General features: G+C 37.6%; 1 protein-coding gene across 5 annotated transcripts in view; it reads left to right on the top strand.

Annotated features, from left to right (window-relative positions):
* Positions 1 to 19,782, top strand: part of NOL4 (nucleolar protein 4) — a 190,992-nt gene that overhangs the window by 87,498 nt on the left and 83,712 nt on the right. For all 5 annotated transcript variants that reach the window (XM_035317858.1, XM_035317859.1, XM_035317857.1 and 2 more), the window contains one exon: positions 18,276 to 18,559. In XM_035317858.1, the coding sequence (XP_035173749.1) occupies positions 18,276 to 18,559 (284 nt within the window). The remainder of the gene's footprint in view (positions 1 to 18,275; positions 18,560 to 19,782) is intronic.

The following is a 19,782-nucleotide window of genomic DNA, read 5'->3' as shown; positions in this document are numbered from 1 at the left end:
TCATTGTCTCTTTTCACAACCTCTGGGAGGCTATTTTATAGTTACACTTTTTAACATAGCTATTTATACCTTCTTAAAAATTGTTGGTGTTTAATTGCACAAATTTTCTACCTTGTGTGCCATTTTCTTAAATAAACCAAGATGTTGGATTTTTTTTCTGTCAAGGTCATGTTTTGATAACTTTTTTTTTTTTTATTATTATTATTTTTATTTTTTTTTTTCCTAGTTTTAATTTCTGTATTGTGTAAGGTTGAATGGTCAAACATTGTCTCAACTTTTTCTGTCTTCTGCAAAATGTGGGATTTTAGGATGCTGGTCCAAGTTTTATTATGGCTGAATTTTCATAAAGGGACTTGAACTCCTTATCTGTATTTTTAGACAACTTTAAAAACTAACAAGGTAAACAGGACTAATTACATGTGAGAAAGTGCAATAAGGTTGAAAGCATGCACCTAAACCCATAACCTGTGTTGCATTCTCTTCCAAGAAAACACTGAGAATACTTGTAACAGTGTGAGTGTATCACACACAAGGGCAGATCCAAGTAGTAGAGACAGCTCAGGCTCAGGAGGCCAGGCCTCCAAATTTGAGGGAGTTCCTGTATAATCCCTGTGCTTTGATTAAAGAGAAGTCATTTCCTAGAGTTGCCAGAAACTAAGAAGCAGAGGCAGATCTGATTACTGTATACAAAAAAAAATAAATAAATAATTTAATCAGAGTCCCTAAACTCCTAACAGTTACAGATGTAGCCCCTTCTACCAGGTTTTATCATCTGGAATTTCCCTGCTGTGAGAACTCTTTGCTTCCTTACTGCAGCAGGTTACTCCCCTGCCCAGCCTCTTGTCTTCATCCCTGCTCCCTGCAGGTACTGCCCTCTGCCTGAACTGCCTCTTCCCTATGCCACCGTGCCCTAGCATTCAGGCTGTCTGCTGGCTAGATGTTGAACTGACTAACATCATGCTCTCTGATGTGTCTTTTACAAGCATAAAAGTAGTATGATGTAATGTATATATTGGGTCACCAGGTCAAAGTTGAGAATTATGACACCAATCAGAAAAAATATTGTTATTAGTGTGTTACTCTCTTTCCTTGAAAAATTTCTCACTCGCCAAAATTAAAAATAAAATAACAATAATAATAATAATAAAATATTTATAAAGCACAGACCCTGCCTACAACCTGAGATCTTCCTCCACTTGGAATTCATGGCTAAAAATTTGTCTCTTTCTCATTCAGGTACTAATTCAGGGAAAAAGAGGTAAGATGTTCAGCACTTCCCAGGTGGTATGTTGCACCTCACAGAACCTGGCTGTCTGTTAATATCCAAAAATATGCTAAAATCACAAACTCAATTCTACCCCAGCAGGAATCTTGCTGCTGGTATTCTCATTAAGTCAGTAACAGAAATCACAAATTTATTCTATGTACAAACTTCAGGCTACATTGTGTCTTAAAATACAATGTATGTGTCTGTCCATATTAGAGATTTATCCATCACATTTTAATAAGAAAACAGCAATAGTAATGATATTTTTTCTAGGTTGTAAGGCATTTTGTTTCCTGGGGCTTATTTGTGTCTTTAATTCCTTTAAAATGTATGTACGTCTCATATTTCCAAAGAGATCGTAAATGGTTTGAAGGTAGTGAAAGTGGCCCTCAGTGAAAGAAAAGCATCTTCAACTGAAACAGGAAGTTTAAATCCAATGGGATTTTATTTGTCTTTAAACATAAGCTCAGATCTTTTGATTTTTATTTTTTATTTATTTTTATTAAACAAATTGCAAGGATTTAAAAATATTTTTGAGTTGAATTTGCCTTAATTCAAAAAAGTAATAGCCACATGGCAATATTTAGGATATTTTCAAACTCCTTTATCTTTCTTTTCTTCCCCAAAGTAAAACTCTGAAGCCAGTAGTTGTATGTAAATTGCATTAATTTAATTGACTGAATTATTTCCCAGCCAATGCACACTGACTGCTGTTGACTCTAGTGAGATTACGAACATATATATCCAAAGGTAGATTTCAGCCACGTGTATGGTGTTCTTCTGGCCAGCTTTGTAGCAGTTAATTAAAAAGTGTTTTCTCAGTGCTGTGCTTCTGGCTTTGGTGTAATAAGTATTTTATATATTAGCTGAAGAACTGGGCAAAATAGCAATGCTAATTTTCAGCAAGGCCAAATACAAAGGGTGAGGAAACAAGATTTCCTGGGCAAATTCTGTTTCTACTGGTAGTTGAAATACCATGTGTTGTCTGGATGACAGCCCTATTACTAATGCAAGTGGAATTGTTGTTGTGACCCCAGTATTCCTGTAATTTTGTACACTGCTAGCCACAGCAAACTGAATTTTTCAGCCTTCTCTAGAGGTCGTTTGTGAGACCGTGACAGCAAGGGGCTACAAGGAGCATGATGAGCATACAAGCACCCTATTAAGCAATCCAAAGGTTTATTTTACTGGCAGAATATAAAAATGTAAAACACTAGTATAAATAATAAGAAAATTGCAGCTGAGGTAGAAATTTACACAATGGAAATCTGGAGTTTCTCTTGTTCTTTTACCACAATCATCCACTTGGAATTTTACAGGGGTTAGGGGAGTAAGTGTGAGCCCAAGATTTGAGTCATCAGTCTTTTCACATGTAGTGCATTTTAATTTCTCATTGCACATTTATTCTTGACAATATATTAGTTACTAGTGTATTCTGGTTTACTTATCCACCTATACACAGACCCCTTTAATGGTCTGTGTATAGGTGGATAAGTAATTTTTTGATTGTCTTTCTCTGTTCATTACAATTGGAAGTGTTTTCTGAAACATGCTGAGTAGAGGAAGATAAAACAATTGTTTTTGTATTATAGTAGGTTAGGTGTTTCATTGTTTATGTACAAAAAAAAAATAATAAATTAAATTAAATTAAAATTGTGCGTGAGTCAACTTTTTAAGTCCAGGGTTTTTTTTCCCTATATTTCAGATAATATCCCTTCATGGTGGGATTCTATCAACACCGTAAATACATTATCATTAAGAACAGTTACTATCCCTATGTTCTTTAAGCTGTTTATTTACTTCAGGTTTCCATTGCTTTATCAATTTCTTATTTTCAAAATATGTTCTGTGTATGTGAGTAGTTGAACCAAAGTTAGACATCAGCCACCTGAGATGTTTGGCCCTTGCATGACTGCTGTTTGTGTGGGTTGATGACAACATCATCAGCAGTCCTGATTTGTGAATTTGTGATTTGTGAATGTTTTCAGCCAGCGGCAAACCAAGTGGGACCTGATCTAAACTGTGTTTTGGAAATTCAGGTTCAAGTGCAAGAGTGCCATGATATTCACTAATGTAATTCCATTCTGCTCTTCATTGCTATGTAAACTACTGAAGATTGTTTTTAACGGCTCCTATTGTGGTTATCACATGATGCAGAGATTGCATTAGCAGTACCAGTACTTTTTCTATCTGCAAACATGCTGTCAGCATGACTCCACTTCCAATATAAAAGCTAAGCCTCTACTCCCCGTATTTCATCTTAATTTCCTGCAGCAGCAGCAGCTGTGTTCTTGAGTTTGGCAGGTACTTGTAGTATAGGAAACTCCAGGCTCCGCAGATTTCATTGTGAAGTTAGAAAGAAATGCATTTTGCAAAAACAGACTGTTTGAGAATCTGGTTGTAACATCTACAGAAAAAGGACGTCCACGTCCATGATTTTCAGTACAATTATCAAGTGCTTCTTGCCCTTGGTTAGAAATATGTTAAATTATGGCTGCCCCAGGTGTTCTTCAACAAAAGAAGTTAACGTTGTAATTAAAGCAGCTCTCACAAAATTTTGATCATGAAAGGCTTCTCAAGTTCAGCCTGAAATATTTTGGACCAAAAGTCCAAAAGCATTCCAGGACATTTTAGCTACGGTTGAAAGATGAAAGTTCAAACCTCTTATCTGAATCAAGTTGTGCAGCAACTGGAATTTAGGTATTTTCTGCATCACTGATAATTGCCCCATCTCCATCTATATGGATTTTTCTCATCTTTGCTCTGTTGATGTGTTTACAACAGCATATTTGTTGTACAGGAGACAAGCACTGACTTTGTATCCTGCTTTTCTAGGGCTCCATCTAATTTTGGGGAGACAGGAACCAAACTACTATACGTAGCTCTTTTCAGAAAGAGGAATGCCAAGAATATCTTTGAAGTATTACAAACTTTTCCAAAGAGGAAGACAATATTCTTAGAATGCTTTCTAAATGCTTCTCTATTGAAGCTGCTATAGTTGGCACAGGCTAATAAAGAGAGGTGTTTTCTTTTAGGAAGGCTGCCCTTTGAGTCCTCCAAAATGTCTTTGTTCATGTGTTGGAGAATCAAAGATGGCAACTATTTCTTTGCTTAGGCAGCTGAAACTTTTTTAAGTACTTGGATTGACATATGCAGTATGATTGGTCATTTTGTGTCAATATTTTACTATATGTTGGAGACTTGCACTCACTTAATCAGGAGTAATAAAACTATGCTTTCCCCAGATTGATCTGCAATTTTTGGATCAATTCAGCATCCAGCCTTGAGGCCTTCTTGTGATTCCAAAATGAAACAATCTCAGAAGCTGCCATACCTGGAGCATCTCTGGATAACATCAGCAACAAGCTTTTCCACCCTAATTTGTATTTGAAGTGGAAGTAACAGATTTGATTGGAGTACTTTTTTTGTTGCCAACGTTACCTTAGATTATACTTTTTGTTGCATTGGTTGTATTATTTCTTCTGATGGCAGTTATTTACAATTGCAGAAAAGGAAAAATCTGTTCTGTGTAAGTGGACACTCTAGGCATTTCATGCTGTTGAGTATCAGTATTAGTGCTTGCTTTTACACTAAATACAAAAATAAGATCCCACCCAGATTGTAATAGTTATTGTAAATAGCTTTATATTCATGATCAAGATTGATACCATGTGTTCCACTTTGCAGCACACATAACTTTTCTGCTTAATCCAATGGTAGTAACTTCTACCCAGAAGTAATAAGCTTATTCTATTCTCAAAACCATTTTCAGATCCATGTTCTGCTTCTAAATATTTTAGCTAAGCTTCTGGAAAACACAATTCCTTCAGAATTGGTACATAATTGTTATTTAGGAAGGGAGCGTATCTTTTTATGAAGCTGATGATAGAATTGTATAGCAATGACCTGGGGTTTGAATGAACTTCCCAGGAATCTTGGTGTTTTGATGGGCATCTTTATCTTATTTAAGGAGGAGAAAGCAAGTGTTACTCATTGTTTTCATTGGTTTTGAAAGCACTCTATATTGTACAATTTCTCTGGAAGTGTGGGAAGAGGTTTATCATACAATAATAAAAACAGTGTTCTTTATGTTTCTAACGTGCATTTCAGGTAGACTGAAGTAGCTATACAAGGATGATCCCTTCAAGATGCAAAGTGTATCATGGACCAAACGATCTTGTTCACAAAAATATTTTAAAAAGAAAGCAAATCATATATAGAGGATTTTGCAATATCATTGCCCTCTACTTTGTGCTTTAAAATAACACCAAGCATTTCCATGAGTGCTCTCGACCCAAGTTCCCCTTTCCTCTCCTAGCTAGCTTGACAACAGAGAACATTATTGTGGTCAGAACACTTTGTTTAGCAGAAGCAGCCTGCCACTTTCCACAGAGAGATCAGTTGGACCAGCTCAAAAAAGGGGCATTTCTCACAATTTTATACTGACCTTCATTCTTACCCAATCCCATAATGAGGCCAAGTAGGTATTGTGGTTGGGTATGGCTTTATCGTTTCCTTTTCTAGTGTTTTGAGCTTTAACTTGTACATAAATAGTTAGAATTTTAGTGCAAATCTGCAGTGACACCAGAAGCCTTTAATTGAAGTAGAAATAGGACCAGATAGTTTCTTTCATAAGAAATCTCTCCAGTCTGTAGAGAACTGCAAAACTGTTCATGGATTCTCATGGAAGAATGGTATTCTTTTTGCTTTACTTCCTGGCATTTGTGGTTAGTCTGGTTTTGAGTCTAGGTTGTGGTGATGTTTCAGCAAGGGCAAACTCTACTTTTAAAAGCAAGAAAATTTTGAAAGTTACTGAAATAGTATTATGTCCAAGAACTCATAGGAGTGTTTCTTGCTGGCATTAGCTTCTCAAGAAGGAACTGTGAAATCATAGTCTTCCTATAACAATTTTCACGCTTGACATCTTTCATTTATACTTTTGTGCAAGACAGTCTCTCATACTTGTTCCATTTCCCACCCAAGTGCACTCCACTGCATTGCAGAGTCCGTGGGGAGGAAAGGTTTAAAAACTTTACTCAGGAGGCTCAACAGTTAAAATTTTGAATCTGCAGCTTTAGTGAGGAATAGCAGTGGATATACCAGTGCTATTTAACAGAGCCTTTGGGCTTTTGAGTTTTCTGCTCATTGTATCATAGTAATTTGGTTTACCAGAGATATTGTGCTGACAGATTATCGAGCAAAATCATTCTCTTTTGTTTTCAGATACCTGTTATTCTAGTTGATTTGTAGATGATGTGTGAGCAAGTTCTCAGCTATACTTTAGGAACTGTAAGAAATGTATTGACTTTGATATCTCTGCTGAAAATATTTTCTGAAAATGAAGGACCATGTTTTAATATTGCTAGTTAGATTGGAAGCCAACATGTCTATCTGTATAAGTAGTATGATGCAGTCAGGATTTAAAGGTGATGACTTTAATGAAGGCAGAAAAGACCTTGCTGTAGTATTAACATCTTATGGAAAGTCCATGGTCTTCTGCCCAGTATCATCCAATTGGTGATAGACCTCAAATCATGGATATGGATTTAGGAATATAGTTTGCAAGTCTGATGTATTTCAATGAAGGTTACATTATATTATTCAGGATTATACTGTCTTGAGCCATGTTATTGGAAAATGCTAGGAGCTATGCCATGCTAGCAGGAAAAAATACTAGAAGTATACTGTCATATAATGGCTGTACATCTCTTAAGGCAACTCTGGCATTCACTACATGAGAGAGATTTTTCAGACTGATCAAAGGTAGGCTGGGCTCTGTTTTTCTTCCTTCTGCTTGATGTTTATAATTGTAATCAACTTGCTGGTGGGAATCCTGATGTGGTTATGTCATTTGTCTGAGTGGCAATATTTTTGTGTGCAGGTAAAGCTTCCACAGCACTGATGACTGCTGACATTTTTTGCATTGTTTAGCTGATGTTTGGGCTGGTGTTTTAACTTTGTAGATGCTGAATATTTTAAACTGTTTTTAAAAGATATAGTGAAAAATAAAATTAAGAAGGCATAATGGATGCAGTATTCAAAAACGATTATATTCCAGTTGGAGAGAGGCCATCAAGTTTGATATTAAGCGTTGTCCTGTGTGACCAGAATACTGCTTTCACTCAAGCAGTGAGACCACTCACTGTCATTTCCTAAGGCATGCTCAAATCAAGAAACAGTAACATACATGCTACCAGGGACTTCCCTAAACATTTTGGAGTGACAGGATAAAAAGCAAACTGATCTCAAAGGGGACATGTAAACTATATCCCTCCAATGTGCTTATTTACTCAGGTTTGTAACAGCAGCTTCCCAATACCTGGAATTCTTTATCAAATTTCTGAACTGCAGTTTTTCTGTAACAGAATCCTGCACTTGACTCACTGAGACTTTGTTTTGGCAAAAATATTAATTACATTACAGTTGTTTAATAAGAAAAAAGCAACCCTAACAATTCACTAACATTCACTTTCCTAACACATCAAGGAAGTTTTAGTTCTTTGTTGACGCTAGAACTACAAAGGCTGTAGGTTCCTTTTTCCCATTTCATATACTTTTCCACTAGTTCTTCTCAATTACCTATTAATTACATCTTTTAAAACTGAATTTCAGTATATGAATATTAGAGGCACTTAATTTACTCTACTGAGTTAGAAAGTTTTCCTGGAAGCCTATATATTAATATAAGCAGAGAGAAGCCTATATATTAATGTGGTTGGAAAGGATATGACTGAATTATTCTAGAGCAAAAAGCAAATATTTTGAAAGAAAAAAAAAAAAGGTTGATTTTACCAATATTATCAAATAAAAAATGAGAAAAAATATCAAAATGGTAGGAAATGAAGCATTTTCTGTCTTCACTTTCATTTTACACTTGTGAATAACAATAAAACATCTTTAGCTTACTTGATACAAGTCTTTAAACTATACTGTCCTGTGTAAAAGCATCAAAAAAATGATTAACATTTTTAAATCCTGAGAGGTACAAACCTGATTGTGATATGTCCAGTAAGTCCAAACTATTTGTAGAAATATTTTTCCTGAGAGCTATGTTACTAACTCTCTCTCTCTCTCTCTCTCTCTTTATTTTATTATAGAGAGACTCAAAATATAGGTTTGAAGGTTTGATTGGGTCAGAATGACATTTTGAACTTAGAACTATGCTTGGTTTTATTAACCTAAATAGCTACATTATAGCCACTAAGACTGTGTAAAAATACAAAAATAAAGCAAAAAAATTTTTTTGCAAGTCTTCTCTAGAATGGTTCTAAAATAAAACTTAAAATATAATCCCAGCATTTGTTGAACTTCAGCAGTACTCTTGGTTTTTCCTGTTTTCAGGCATGTGCAGGTATCTCTTCTGAATTTTCTTCCTTTTTTTCACTGGATATGTGACACTGATTTTTCACTGGATTTTTCACTGGATATGTAACACTTAGTTTTATTTATCTTCTAATGACAGCAAAAATGTTAAGAGACATATGACTTATTTGTATTTCAAGAGGAAACTTCTGCTCAGACATCTACTAGAAATACAAGCAGACAGGCAGATCCAGCAATTTATACCATAAGGTTTGGGGACTCAAGTAAGAATTTGGATTAAATGTTACTAAGGCTATATGAAGCTCAAAGCAGCCATTTGTGTTTGCTCTCCAGGCTTCCCTCCTCTTTCTCTCCCAGTTTTACTCACAGAGTGGGCTATAATGAGCCTTAGTTGTTCAGCCTTTATAGAAAAGAAGGTAGAGGTTTGCTGAGGGGGTGCAGAGCTGTCAAGTAATCATGGGTCTTGCTTGAGCTTGTGCTAAGGGCTTCACCCTTCCAGAATGAAGTGCAGACTGCTCTGTGTGAACCCACTCAGCACACCAAAGCTGGCAAGCTGAACTGTAGATTTTTAAGGGTTTTATTGAAAACAGTATTTGGGGCAAGCAGTCTGTGGAGAATTTCCTCTACTGACTACAACTTGATCTTTTGTCTTTGCTTTTGTCTTCTGGCATATCCTGATAAAATAGAATCTGACACTGCACATGTGCACTAGATACAAGTGGCAGATAAGTTTAGCATAATTCCTTTCAGCCCCATTTGGGCTGATGCTTAGGAACCAAACTTGAACCTACATGTTACTCTTTGGTCTGTTGCTGGCAAAACACCACATTGTTTTTGGCTGCTGCTGCTGCTGCTGCTGCCTTTAGCTAGATAAGCATAAGCCTCTTCCAGGCTGGGCAACTTTCCGTTCACTTTAAGAATTTCATTTATTTATTTATTTATTTATTTATTTATTCAGATGTATTATGTCTGTAGTTGGAATTTCCCTCAAAACCAAGGGATGATCTACCCCAAACCCTGCTTGCCCCCCTCTCTCCCAGCCGCCGCCAGTTCCTAGTTTTGTATCAGTAAACTTTCTAAGCCTGTAGTCCTGTTGAGGATGAGTGCAAGTCATATGTCTGGCACCACTCAAATGTCTGGCTGAGAACTTGTTCCTGCAATGCTTGTCCGGAGATGGAGCTCTAAGCCACAATTTTCAATGCCAAATGACATTTTGCATGTCAGATATACAGACTAATAACTTTCAGAAGAATTGCAGGTTTCTTATATCAAGAACTGCTTGACAGAGCTTTCACCACAACAGTGCCCTAGAGGTTTCTCCAGAATAAAGAGAAAATGAGAGATTTTTCTCCCCAGATGCAGTGTGGGCCATGTCTTTTGATGTGGAAATGCCAAAGCACAAGTATGAACTAGATGCATAGTGATAATAAGACTACTGTGCACCCAGTGAGCTATTCAGTTGGTTATTTACATGTGCAGTACCCTCCTAATAGCCATTCTGCTTCATCTCCTTGTGTGTATGCAGGAACAGAGCTCTGCAGGCAAAGTAAGCTTGCAGCACTCAAGATTTATAAATGAGCCCTTCTCTAACACTTATCAGTGCTGTGACTGACAGGGAAGTATTATTTTGCTGATAGCTGCTGATGCCATGGAGTGGCAGTTGTTCACTGTTCTCTTATTTAATGTTATAATTGAATAAAATGATCTGCCTGTTTTGTGCCTGTACCAAGAAAACAGAGACATTTATCCATGGGAAACTTGTTAATTACTGGTTGTGTTGTTGTTGCTGTTTTTTTTGTTTGTTTAATAACAAAATAAGATTTACAGCCTGGTGAAAGCTGATTCCACTGTGTGTGTGTATATCAAACCTATAAAACTTAACCTACTGTACTCTCACTGACAATGGCAAAGGATTAGTTTTGTAGTTTGCTTTTTTTCTACCCTTTTCATAAACTGATAGAATGAGTGATCACAAAAAGTTACTCTTAACCTAATCTGCCACCACTGAAAACAGCAGTGAGGAGTTCACTGATTGGCATCGCATTGGAACTGATGGAAATTGCAGGCTCAAATTTGAGTGCAGCAAGTTTCACAGTTGAATTCACAAAAGCCAACCATGTCAGGAAAGCTACATGTATCAAAAGGAGGAAAAAAAATGTTAAGATTAGTAATGTTAGCTGAAGAGGATGACTAATACATATTCTTGAAATGAAGCAAATGCAGTCCCACTGAGAATGAAGAGACTGAGTTCTTTGCACATCATCTGACTCCTGTCATCTGAAAGGCCCTTGCTCACTTCTCAATTCCAGCTCCTTGTTTCCTTGCCACAGTACTAACATTTCAGTGGAAACATAGTGGCAGTAACTTTTTTGAGGAACAGAGAAGGGTGCTTGAGATTTACACAGGTTCAAAGAGACACTGGGTATTTGTGTGGGAAACAAATCTGTTGAGTGTCAGTATGCTCACAGAGACCACCTCCAGCTTAGGAAAACCTTGAGCTGAAAATCACGAGGGACTGGGCAAGCCACAGGGGGAAGAATTCTATACACTTGCCTTATTCTCTTCCCTAAACGTCTCCTAATAACCACTGCTGGAGATAGGATGTTGGACTAAGTGAATTTTTGATCTAACCAGCTATGGCCATTCTTATCCTTTCTGAAACAGGAAATAATAGAGGGTCTGAAATCACCTTTGTACCTCCAATAATTCACCTGCTGTTCTTTATTGTAATATGAAAGGGAATGGAGAAGATGAATAGATATAGTTGATTTTGACTGGCTTTTAAGTTATGTATTGAACTCACGCTTGAAACACGACTTGTGATATAAATGAAGCATAACCGAATACATAACTGTGACAAATTGATATTAAATGGTCATAGTGAGAAGTGGTGGGAGTGAAATGTGACCTCACTTTTTGGTTAGTTCCTTCAGAAAAGTCTCTGAAATTATTTTGTACTACAGAAGTTTCAGTGAGTCAGTGGTCTATGCCATGTTTTGTCTGATTGACTGTGTTCCTCTCCCAAAATTGTCTGACATTGGTTGCCACTAGTAGAGAGTTTTTTTTCAATAGCTCCAGTTTTGAAGTATTGGTAGTGTGACTTGGGTTTGTGGAATTACAGAAAGTATGTAATTAACTTAGTTTAAAATGTTTGCTTTTGTAGCATATTATTTTAATCAAAGTTGTGTTTTAACATAGAAAAAGTTAAAGCATGTGCAATGCTGAAGCCAAAGGTTCAAAGAGAACAGCATTGTAACTCAAAACCAGTCTGGAGTCTGTCACTTTTTGGTCTGCAATATTGTCTGTTCCAAATGGTCCTTCTCAAATGAATCAGATTGCTAAGGGTGTAAGCTGTTGTTTACCAAGACCTGGGCTGCTGGTATACAGCCCAGAGATTAAAGTAACTTTCATCATACAGGACTTTGGTAGGTAATGTGTGTGTGGTTTTTATGACAGACAGCCTGCACTTGGACAGTCTTCAGTCTCACTCTTTCCGCTTAGCTCACTCATATCCAACTTCCTCTTTTCAGAAAGAGCCATTACCCACCTTACAGTAACTGTAGCTCTCAGAGATACTCTGTCAACTGGCAACCCACTCAAAGTGTTCATTTAACCTTGTGTGCAAACTACCTTGGAGTCTGCAAGCATCAGGGTGTGTTTGGGCTGCGTATGTGCCCTTATCCCATCTACACTTCTTAGAGCAAGACAAGCAAAGTGGCCCCAACAATAGCCTTCTTAATTTGGTGTGATTAGTCAGGCTCACTACCATCAGAAATGGTGCTAGCTTGTATGACCCCCACTCATATGGTCAAATTTGCTTTAAAAGAGCCAAAGATGCTGTAAGGTTAATTGCCTTTTCCTCTGTTTTTGTCTGCTTTCTAAATAACCTGTTTTGCTGTGTTAGAGCTGCTTTGATATCATGGGGTTCTCACTTCATTCTTGGCGTTAATGAGAGGAATCCTTAGCTCCTTGACTCATCACCATTCTTTCAGCAGATCTGAGCATCTGGTGACGTATGGTCATGGGACTATGCCACAATGCTTCTGTTAGAACTGAAGACCAACACTATGGATTTCTGTCTAGTAAACTATACAGTAAGTTTCAGGTAGTTTTCATTACACATCTCAACTATAGAAACTAGTTAAGCGTACTCTAAATATTAATTGAATTCCAGCTTGACAAGTCATTTGAGGAAGAGAGATGATTTATTCAGAGATCTGCCTTTATATAGAATGATTTGTCAGCTCTCTCCTTGAGTTACCAGAAATGAAAAGTCTGGGTGAATTATAGTACAAAATTGTTTGTTAACAATAATGCAAGAGATCCTTTAAAATATCTGTAGATTTTTCTCTCAAGGAGATAAGCAACACTTGGATGCATGTACCTTAGTTTGAGGTTCACAGCAATTCAGTGATGCTTATATCAGAGTTCAGATCTTAAATTTGTGCTCACAATAAACTCGTGTTTGAGGGACTTGTTATTCTAGTCAGATTTCACGCACTCTTCAACTTGCTTTCCTTGAAGAGAGCACTTACTGAGAATAGTGTTGAGCATTTGACATATCTGGTCTGGGTGGAAGAATTGTATTTTAACATGTAACAGGAGAATCTCTCATCCTAGCAAAATGTGTGTTTTGACCATTCATAAACCTACAAGTTGTTGGCAGGAGAACATAATCCTTTAAATTAAGACCTGATTTCCTGCTCTAAATGAGTGTGTTCTTAAACTGTCAGCTGTCATGGAAATCACCTGCAGAATACAAGGTGTAAAATACAGAGAAACTGAGTTTTGGCAAATGTTTAGGCCATGCTAGTGAGAATGTTTGTGGTGGATAATTGAAGTGAAGAATGCAACAGTTCTGGGAATCAAATCTCATATTCAGAGCACCTGTTTGAGCGTATTGTTTGGGATTTCTTTCTTGGCATTGTCTTATCTTTCAAGTTTCCTCTGAAATCAGGGAAAGAATCTAATAAAATGGTGACTGCAATGAACTTGGAAAGTTCTCAGGCACGACTCTGCACTTTTGGAGTATACAAAAACAAAGCTGGTGTTACTTTGTGTCTGGTTGGCCTCATGACAATACAGAAGAATGAACTGGAAGCTCTGATGCAATGTAATGAATAATGAGAAACTAACATGAGGTAGGAATATCACTGCAGTTTTTGTTTTGATAGTTGTTCCTAACAAAGAGTACTTGGACTGATGATGCCCAGAGGTGCTGGTCAGAACAGGAGATGAGTGTGGAGCTCTGTGCAAGGCGGGAGCATGAGATGCTGGCAACAGCATGTTTAAGAATTATCAGTATGTGAGAGAGAAGTTTGTGCTGAAGGCTGGACCGTGCTCTTCAGTTCAGCAGGATGCAGGGTGCTATTCTGTCCAGATACCTTCCCTCTGCAATTAGTCTTTCTCTGAGTGTTGATGTTCTTTAATCCCTGGATGGGTTCTCTCTGTGTAGCTGAGGCACACACCCGCTGATTATTTCTGAGAAGTGAAACACCTGTTTTGCAGACACTCTCCGTTTTCAGGGATAAGTAATAAAAATGGTTGTAGATGTGCCTCCAGCCTTCCAGTGTGCTGGGGTATGGGTTTGAAAATTTCTGAGTTCCTAAAGACATCTGCTGCCTTGAGCAACAGTATTTGATGAAACCATTATTCACTACTATGGCTGATGCCTGTGGATGGTGGTGGCTTGGGGGGGAGATGAAGACGTGAGCTCTTTCCTCTGCCTCTTTCACGACACCCTCTACCCCTCTCCTTTCAGTTCCCAGTGTGTGCAGCTGAGGATTGCTCCCTTGGGGGTCTTCCCATAAACATAACGCATATTTCAAGAACACACTCTACTGTCATCAGCAGTGTGATCACTACCCAGGTGTGGACTGATCACGCTGAAGGCCAGGCCCAGTCAGGCCCCAGCTGCTGCCATGATGTTGGCAGGTCCCAGGGGTGCTGCTATGTTCTCTGCCCGCATCTCTCTACCACCTTGGGGCTGGACCTCTGGCTTCTCCCCTGTGGTGCCCACCATTAGTGGAGTCCTTCATGATGAAACAGCTGTTGGTGAGCTACTCTGGAGAAACACGCACAGGCAGCCATAGCTGAACAAAGCCTCAGCTCCCTGAGCCCTCCTGAGCCTGCATGCCCATAGCTGTTGTGCCCTTACAAGATGTGATAAAACATATTTGGAAAGGGAACAGGCTTTCCTCCATATCAGCTTGCAGTTGCTAAGGTGTGGTGATCAGTAAAGGTGAGAAATCTGTGCAAGCAAACCCTGCGTGCAAGCCACTGCAGGGGTGCAGTGACAGGGTGAGATCTCACCTCATGCCCCCTTGAGAGCTGGTGGCCACCGGTGAGAGAGGTCCACAGGACAAGTTCCCACCAAATTTGCGTTGCCCCTTGGTGGCCATGCACCAGCCATGTGATCTTGCAGGCCCTGTGGGCACAGGGGAAGGAGGTGTCGGAGCCCTGTCAGGAGAGCTGCCCTGCACTGGGGAAAGTGATATTCCTCTCCCTGGCCAACCCCTCTTGCCATTTTTCCCCAAGCCAATTAGTCTCGATGCGGTCTGTGTTTGTGTACCTCGGGCACTGACTAACTGCAGCTTTAGAGTAGTCTCGTTCTTGGCCAAAACAGACCAGGAATGACAAATGCACTAAACCTTGTAGTTTATTTACCTCGGTAACATCTGTAAGGAACTACCAACACAAAACCACTATTTTTTTCTTGACCTTTTTTATGGCAATACATATTTATGCTTATTTGCAAAAGCCAGCTTTATAGCCATTGCAACTATGCTCCTGAACATTTTCCTGACAATCTTTTCTGTTTCTAACAAGCAAGGTTAAGACTGTAAAAGCCAGTTATTTGACTTCAAAGTAGGACTGAGATTTGCCATCAAGTAACAAAGCTTTTGCTAAGCAAAGCCAAAGTCAGCTATCTACTGTATTATTATTTCAAAGTAATATAATACATGACGACATTTATTCAGCATAGGAGTTTTTCAATGGTTGTATTTTAGAACAAGTATAAAGAGTCTGTTTATTTTTTTCTTTCACATTGTAATGGTCATACATACAAGTTTTAGTTGTCAACCATTCTTCATATAGAAAAAAAAAATAAGAAAGAAAGAAAGAGAAAGCTCTATTGTTTATGATTACAAGCCAAAGCTAACAGCCTTGTTTTGGACTTCAGTGTTGCTGGATCTGGCTCCAGACACAGCTCCCTTCCTACTCCATCATTCTCATTTAGCCATCTGTATCCTTTTAGTGCTCCTCTGTGATCCAGGACTGTGTGATCCAGGACACTCAGATGCCAGCAGACAAAAGTGTCTTAGGGGATCAGATTTGACTGTTGCAGAGAAGGCAGTGCCCCCAGCTTTTAGTCGGGTCTGTGCATTCTCTGGTTACTTGTTTTTTTCTCCCATTGTCCCAGCCATAAGGAATATTCTGAATTCTTCAGAGGGAGGAGCATCCCCTACCTGGTGAACAATTCATCAATTGGTTTAATTAATTTGCAACTGTCACTTGTTAAACTGCTAATCAAGAAGCCAATTTTCTGCTAACTCTCCTAAATATGAATCATCAGTAACCAAAGCATTTCTCTCTTAAATAAATATTTTTTCCTGATATTTCAGAGCTTTTAAAATGAGTAATAAATACAGTTATTATTAAAAAAAAAAATTAAAATGCCATTTTCTAGTCCTGAAGTGTAAAACTATGTATTTATTTTTGAAGCTGCATTAAGAATTTTAACCTTTTTAAAAGCATTGTTATTATTAATGTATTATTATTAAAGCTCTGTAAGACTTAAGTCACAGGGCATGGTAGAAAGTTGCTTTTTCTACCTCTTCACCTTATTCATTTATGTCACTGAAGCCTTCATGTAGCCCCAGGTCTTAAAATGAAAATGTTTCCATTGATCTGTTGCAAGTTGTGTTGGTGCCTAGCAGATAAAGTTGTACGCATTTAAAAATCCTATTCTCGGAACACTGTGCCTTTTACTGTATATGCATTTATATTTACAAGCGAGGTAATGTAAAAGCGGTACATACCAAAAGAGAACATGATTTTTTTTTATATACATGTATTTTTTTTTTGGTAGCCATTAATTGTAAAACATTTTGTAAACTCCGAAACTGTTCCAGAGTAAAAGCATATAAAGTATGCTTTTTATTATATATTTCCATGAAATTAGATTTTTTTTTTACAGGTTTACAAAACAAAATCTTCAGAATTTATATCTTATGACATAGTACTGTTGGATGAATACAGCAAGCAAGACACTGATGTATGATGGCTCACCTATGGCTTTCTAAGTACTAAATTGAATTAGAACATTAACTATTAATACAGTATTTTCTTCACTTCTTAAATTCTGATCTGAATAATTGTGAATAGTTTTTTTTATGCTATATTAACTGTGGAGAGTCAACAATTCACTAAATTGTAGTTTAAAGTGTGAGTATTTCTGAGCACATCCTTTCAAGAATATGTCCAGGTGTCTTTTTAAATTCAATGTGTATATGAATATGTTTGCTTCTTTTCCATGGAAGATGTTTAGGAGGGCACAATAGCAACTGTTGTACTTAGGTACTAATATATTAAGGTCCATTTCATCCTGTACCTCCAGTTTCAGGCTGTACAAATTCCTGGCTGCTAACCCCCCAGTTTTGATTCCAGCTTCACTCTCTGGGATAAACATAGGCTTGTAGAGCCTTGGGCAGGAGTCTGCACCATTAGCTAAACCATGTAAGTTGCCACACAAGAGTTGCTTTGGAGAACAAGTAAGGAAACTGAGGTCCAAATTCTGCAGCTGTTTCATCCACTGAAGGATGAATTGTTTTACTAAATAGCTAAACGACTGTCTAGAAGTGGAGTGGCTAAGAAAGTAGCAAAGTTGGCAAATTCCAGTGCTGACAAACACCGGATACACAAACCCAGAAGCATGTCAAGACACATATTAACCAGACAATTTAGCTGTAAAATCTTAATGCTAACAACACCACATCCGGAGTTTTCAGGTGTAACTCTTAGGCTGATAATTTAAACCTTTATTAAGCAGTATTTTAAAATGTATTATGACACATGGTGAATAAGCAAAATGAATGAACACAGGGGCAAGATGAAGAGAGCATCATTGCTTCTGGATTTGACTTTCTCTGTATAATCACTACTTCCAGCAGTGAATACATCAGATATATTTACATTGTATCTTTGTAAGAAGATGTTTATGGATATGACATATGCTGCTCTGCACCCTTAAAACCTGAGAGCTAGAGTCTCTCTCAATACCATGTGCATCTCTGTTCACTTCAGAAATATGCAATACTGCAGCAGTGAACATGGTATAAGAATAAATAGATCCATAGACATATGGACAAACAGATGGATTAAGACAGACTTTGTCACTTTTTCCCTAAAAATCCAGTGAGATACTTAGCTTTCGTGTAAACAGTGACAGTAAGGTGTCAGCCCAGATCATTTCCCTTAACTTAGTAATATTTTATGGATTTACATAAAGATTTACTTGAAAATGTGGAGGGGTGTGTGTGCGCATTTTACAGAAATGTACTGGTGTTAGTAATATAAACCATTTTACTTCTATTTTGAAAAACATTGTGAAGGTATAAACTATGTTTGAACTGGACAGAGATGATGATGTGGCATGTGACTGAAAATATATATTTTTTAATAGATGATTCAGCCGCAGAGAGTTTTAATGGCAATGAGACCGTGGGACACAGTTCCAATGCTTCAGGGGGAACACACTGCAGGGAGATGGCAGAAACCAACAGTAATGGCAAAACAAATCTGGAGCAGGATGAGCAGCCTCTGAACCTGAGTGACAGTCCCCTCTCTGCTCAGCTGACTTCAGAATACAGACTAGATGATCACAACAGTAATGGAAAGAACAAATACAAGACTCTCCTAATTTCTGATCTCAAGATGGAACGGGAGGCAAGAGAAAATGGAAGCAAGGTAAGATGCTTCCACATGCTCCAGATATGAAGTGTGTAGCTTAGAAAAGGAAAAGATTTGTGAGGCCAAACCAAAGGTTATTTCCAGCTATGCGTTTATGCAATGTGTCTAATGTTTGTCACGTAGTTGCTCAAATGCTATACACAGACTTGTATGCTCTGTTGCACATATATGATGCATAAGTACATTAAGTGTATGTGGGTGTACATGGGTGTGTACATACATATATAGGCATATATAATGTGCTCACCCTGGAAAAAAATATCAGTGCAGTTCTCCATCAGGCATAAATTTTGTCAGTTCATTTACTGAGAACTGTCTACATTATCCATTTTATATATTATACATATTAAAATATGTATGTAATGTAGTACATATACATATGTATATGTACTGGGATACATATCTATATGTATATTTATAGATGACCATCTCATTACATGTATTAAGTATCTGTAGAATGAATCCGCATGAATGTTAAGTGTATATACCCAAACAAATTACAAGATGTGAATTAACAACATCTGAAAGGAACTGATTTGGTTCCTTCCTGATTGTTTGTATTATGCAGGCACCTAACCTGAATTAAAACTGACAAGTTTGCTTTAAGAAGCTGAAATCCCCTGAGGGCTTTTCTCTGTAGTTGCCATTATGTGGGTAAGGAGAAGTGAGGGTGGTTATATTGTGAATAGAGATCTTATAGACTAGACAGCTAGCTTGATAAAAAGATATTTGTCACGAGGGCATACTGTAGGGAGGGTGAAGAAATGGCCTGTATCATAGAAATTATCCATTGATCTGCTCTGCTCTTATTGGTGACAAGTTCCTGTCTTTATTTATTTATTTATTTATTTATTTATTTATTTATAACTCCCAAATGGATTACCTCTTTTACAGCAGCAGTAATGAGATGTTAGTACTGGATCCAAATGGTACTAATGCTGGTCAGTAGCTTTCAGCAACACACTACAAAATAGCCTGGGAACATATACTTTGAACTGCCACATTTTTTGCAGAGCTTTGAAATAGGAGTGATACGGAAAATCACTTTTACTAGGTTATTCAGAAAGGGATTATACATAACTGATGTCTAAAGAACAACAGTTATTTAGAGTAAAGTTTTAACTCCTGTCTTCATTGCTTGTGGAGTAAAAATAAAAATTTGAAATGTTAACTCAAGTGTCTGGTTTTGGTGGGTATAAAAAAGGGAGCCCATATAGGTG

The sequence above is a fragment of the Oxyura jamaicensis genome, chromosome 2 (genome assembly GCF_011077185.1).
Source record: "Oxyura jamaicensis isolate SHBP4307 breed ruddy duck chromosome 2, BPBGC_Ojam_1.0, whole genome shotgun sequence".
Lineage (NCBI taxonomy): Eukaryota > Metazoa > Chordata > Aves > Anseriformes > Anatidae > Oxyura > Oxyura jamaicensis.
The sequence above is the reverse complement of the archived record's forward strand: the minus strand, read 5'-3'. Positions and strand labels throughout refer to the sequence as shown.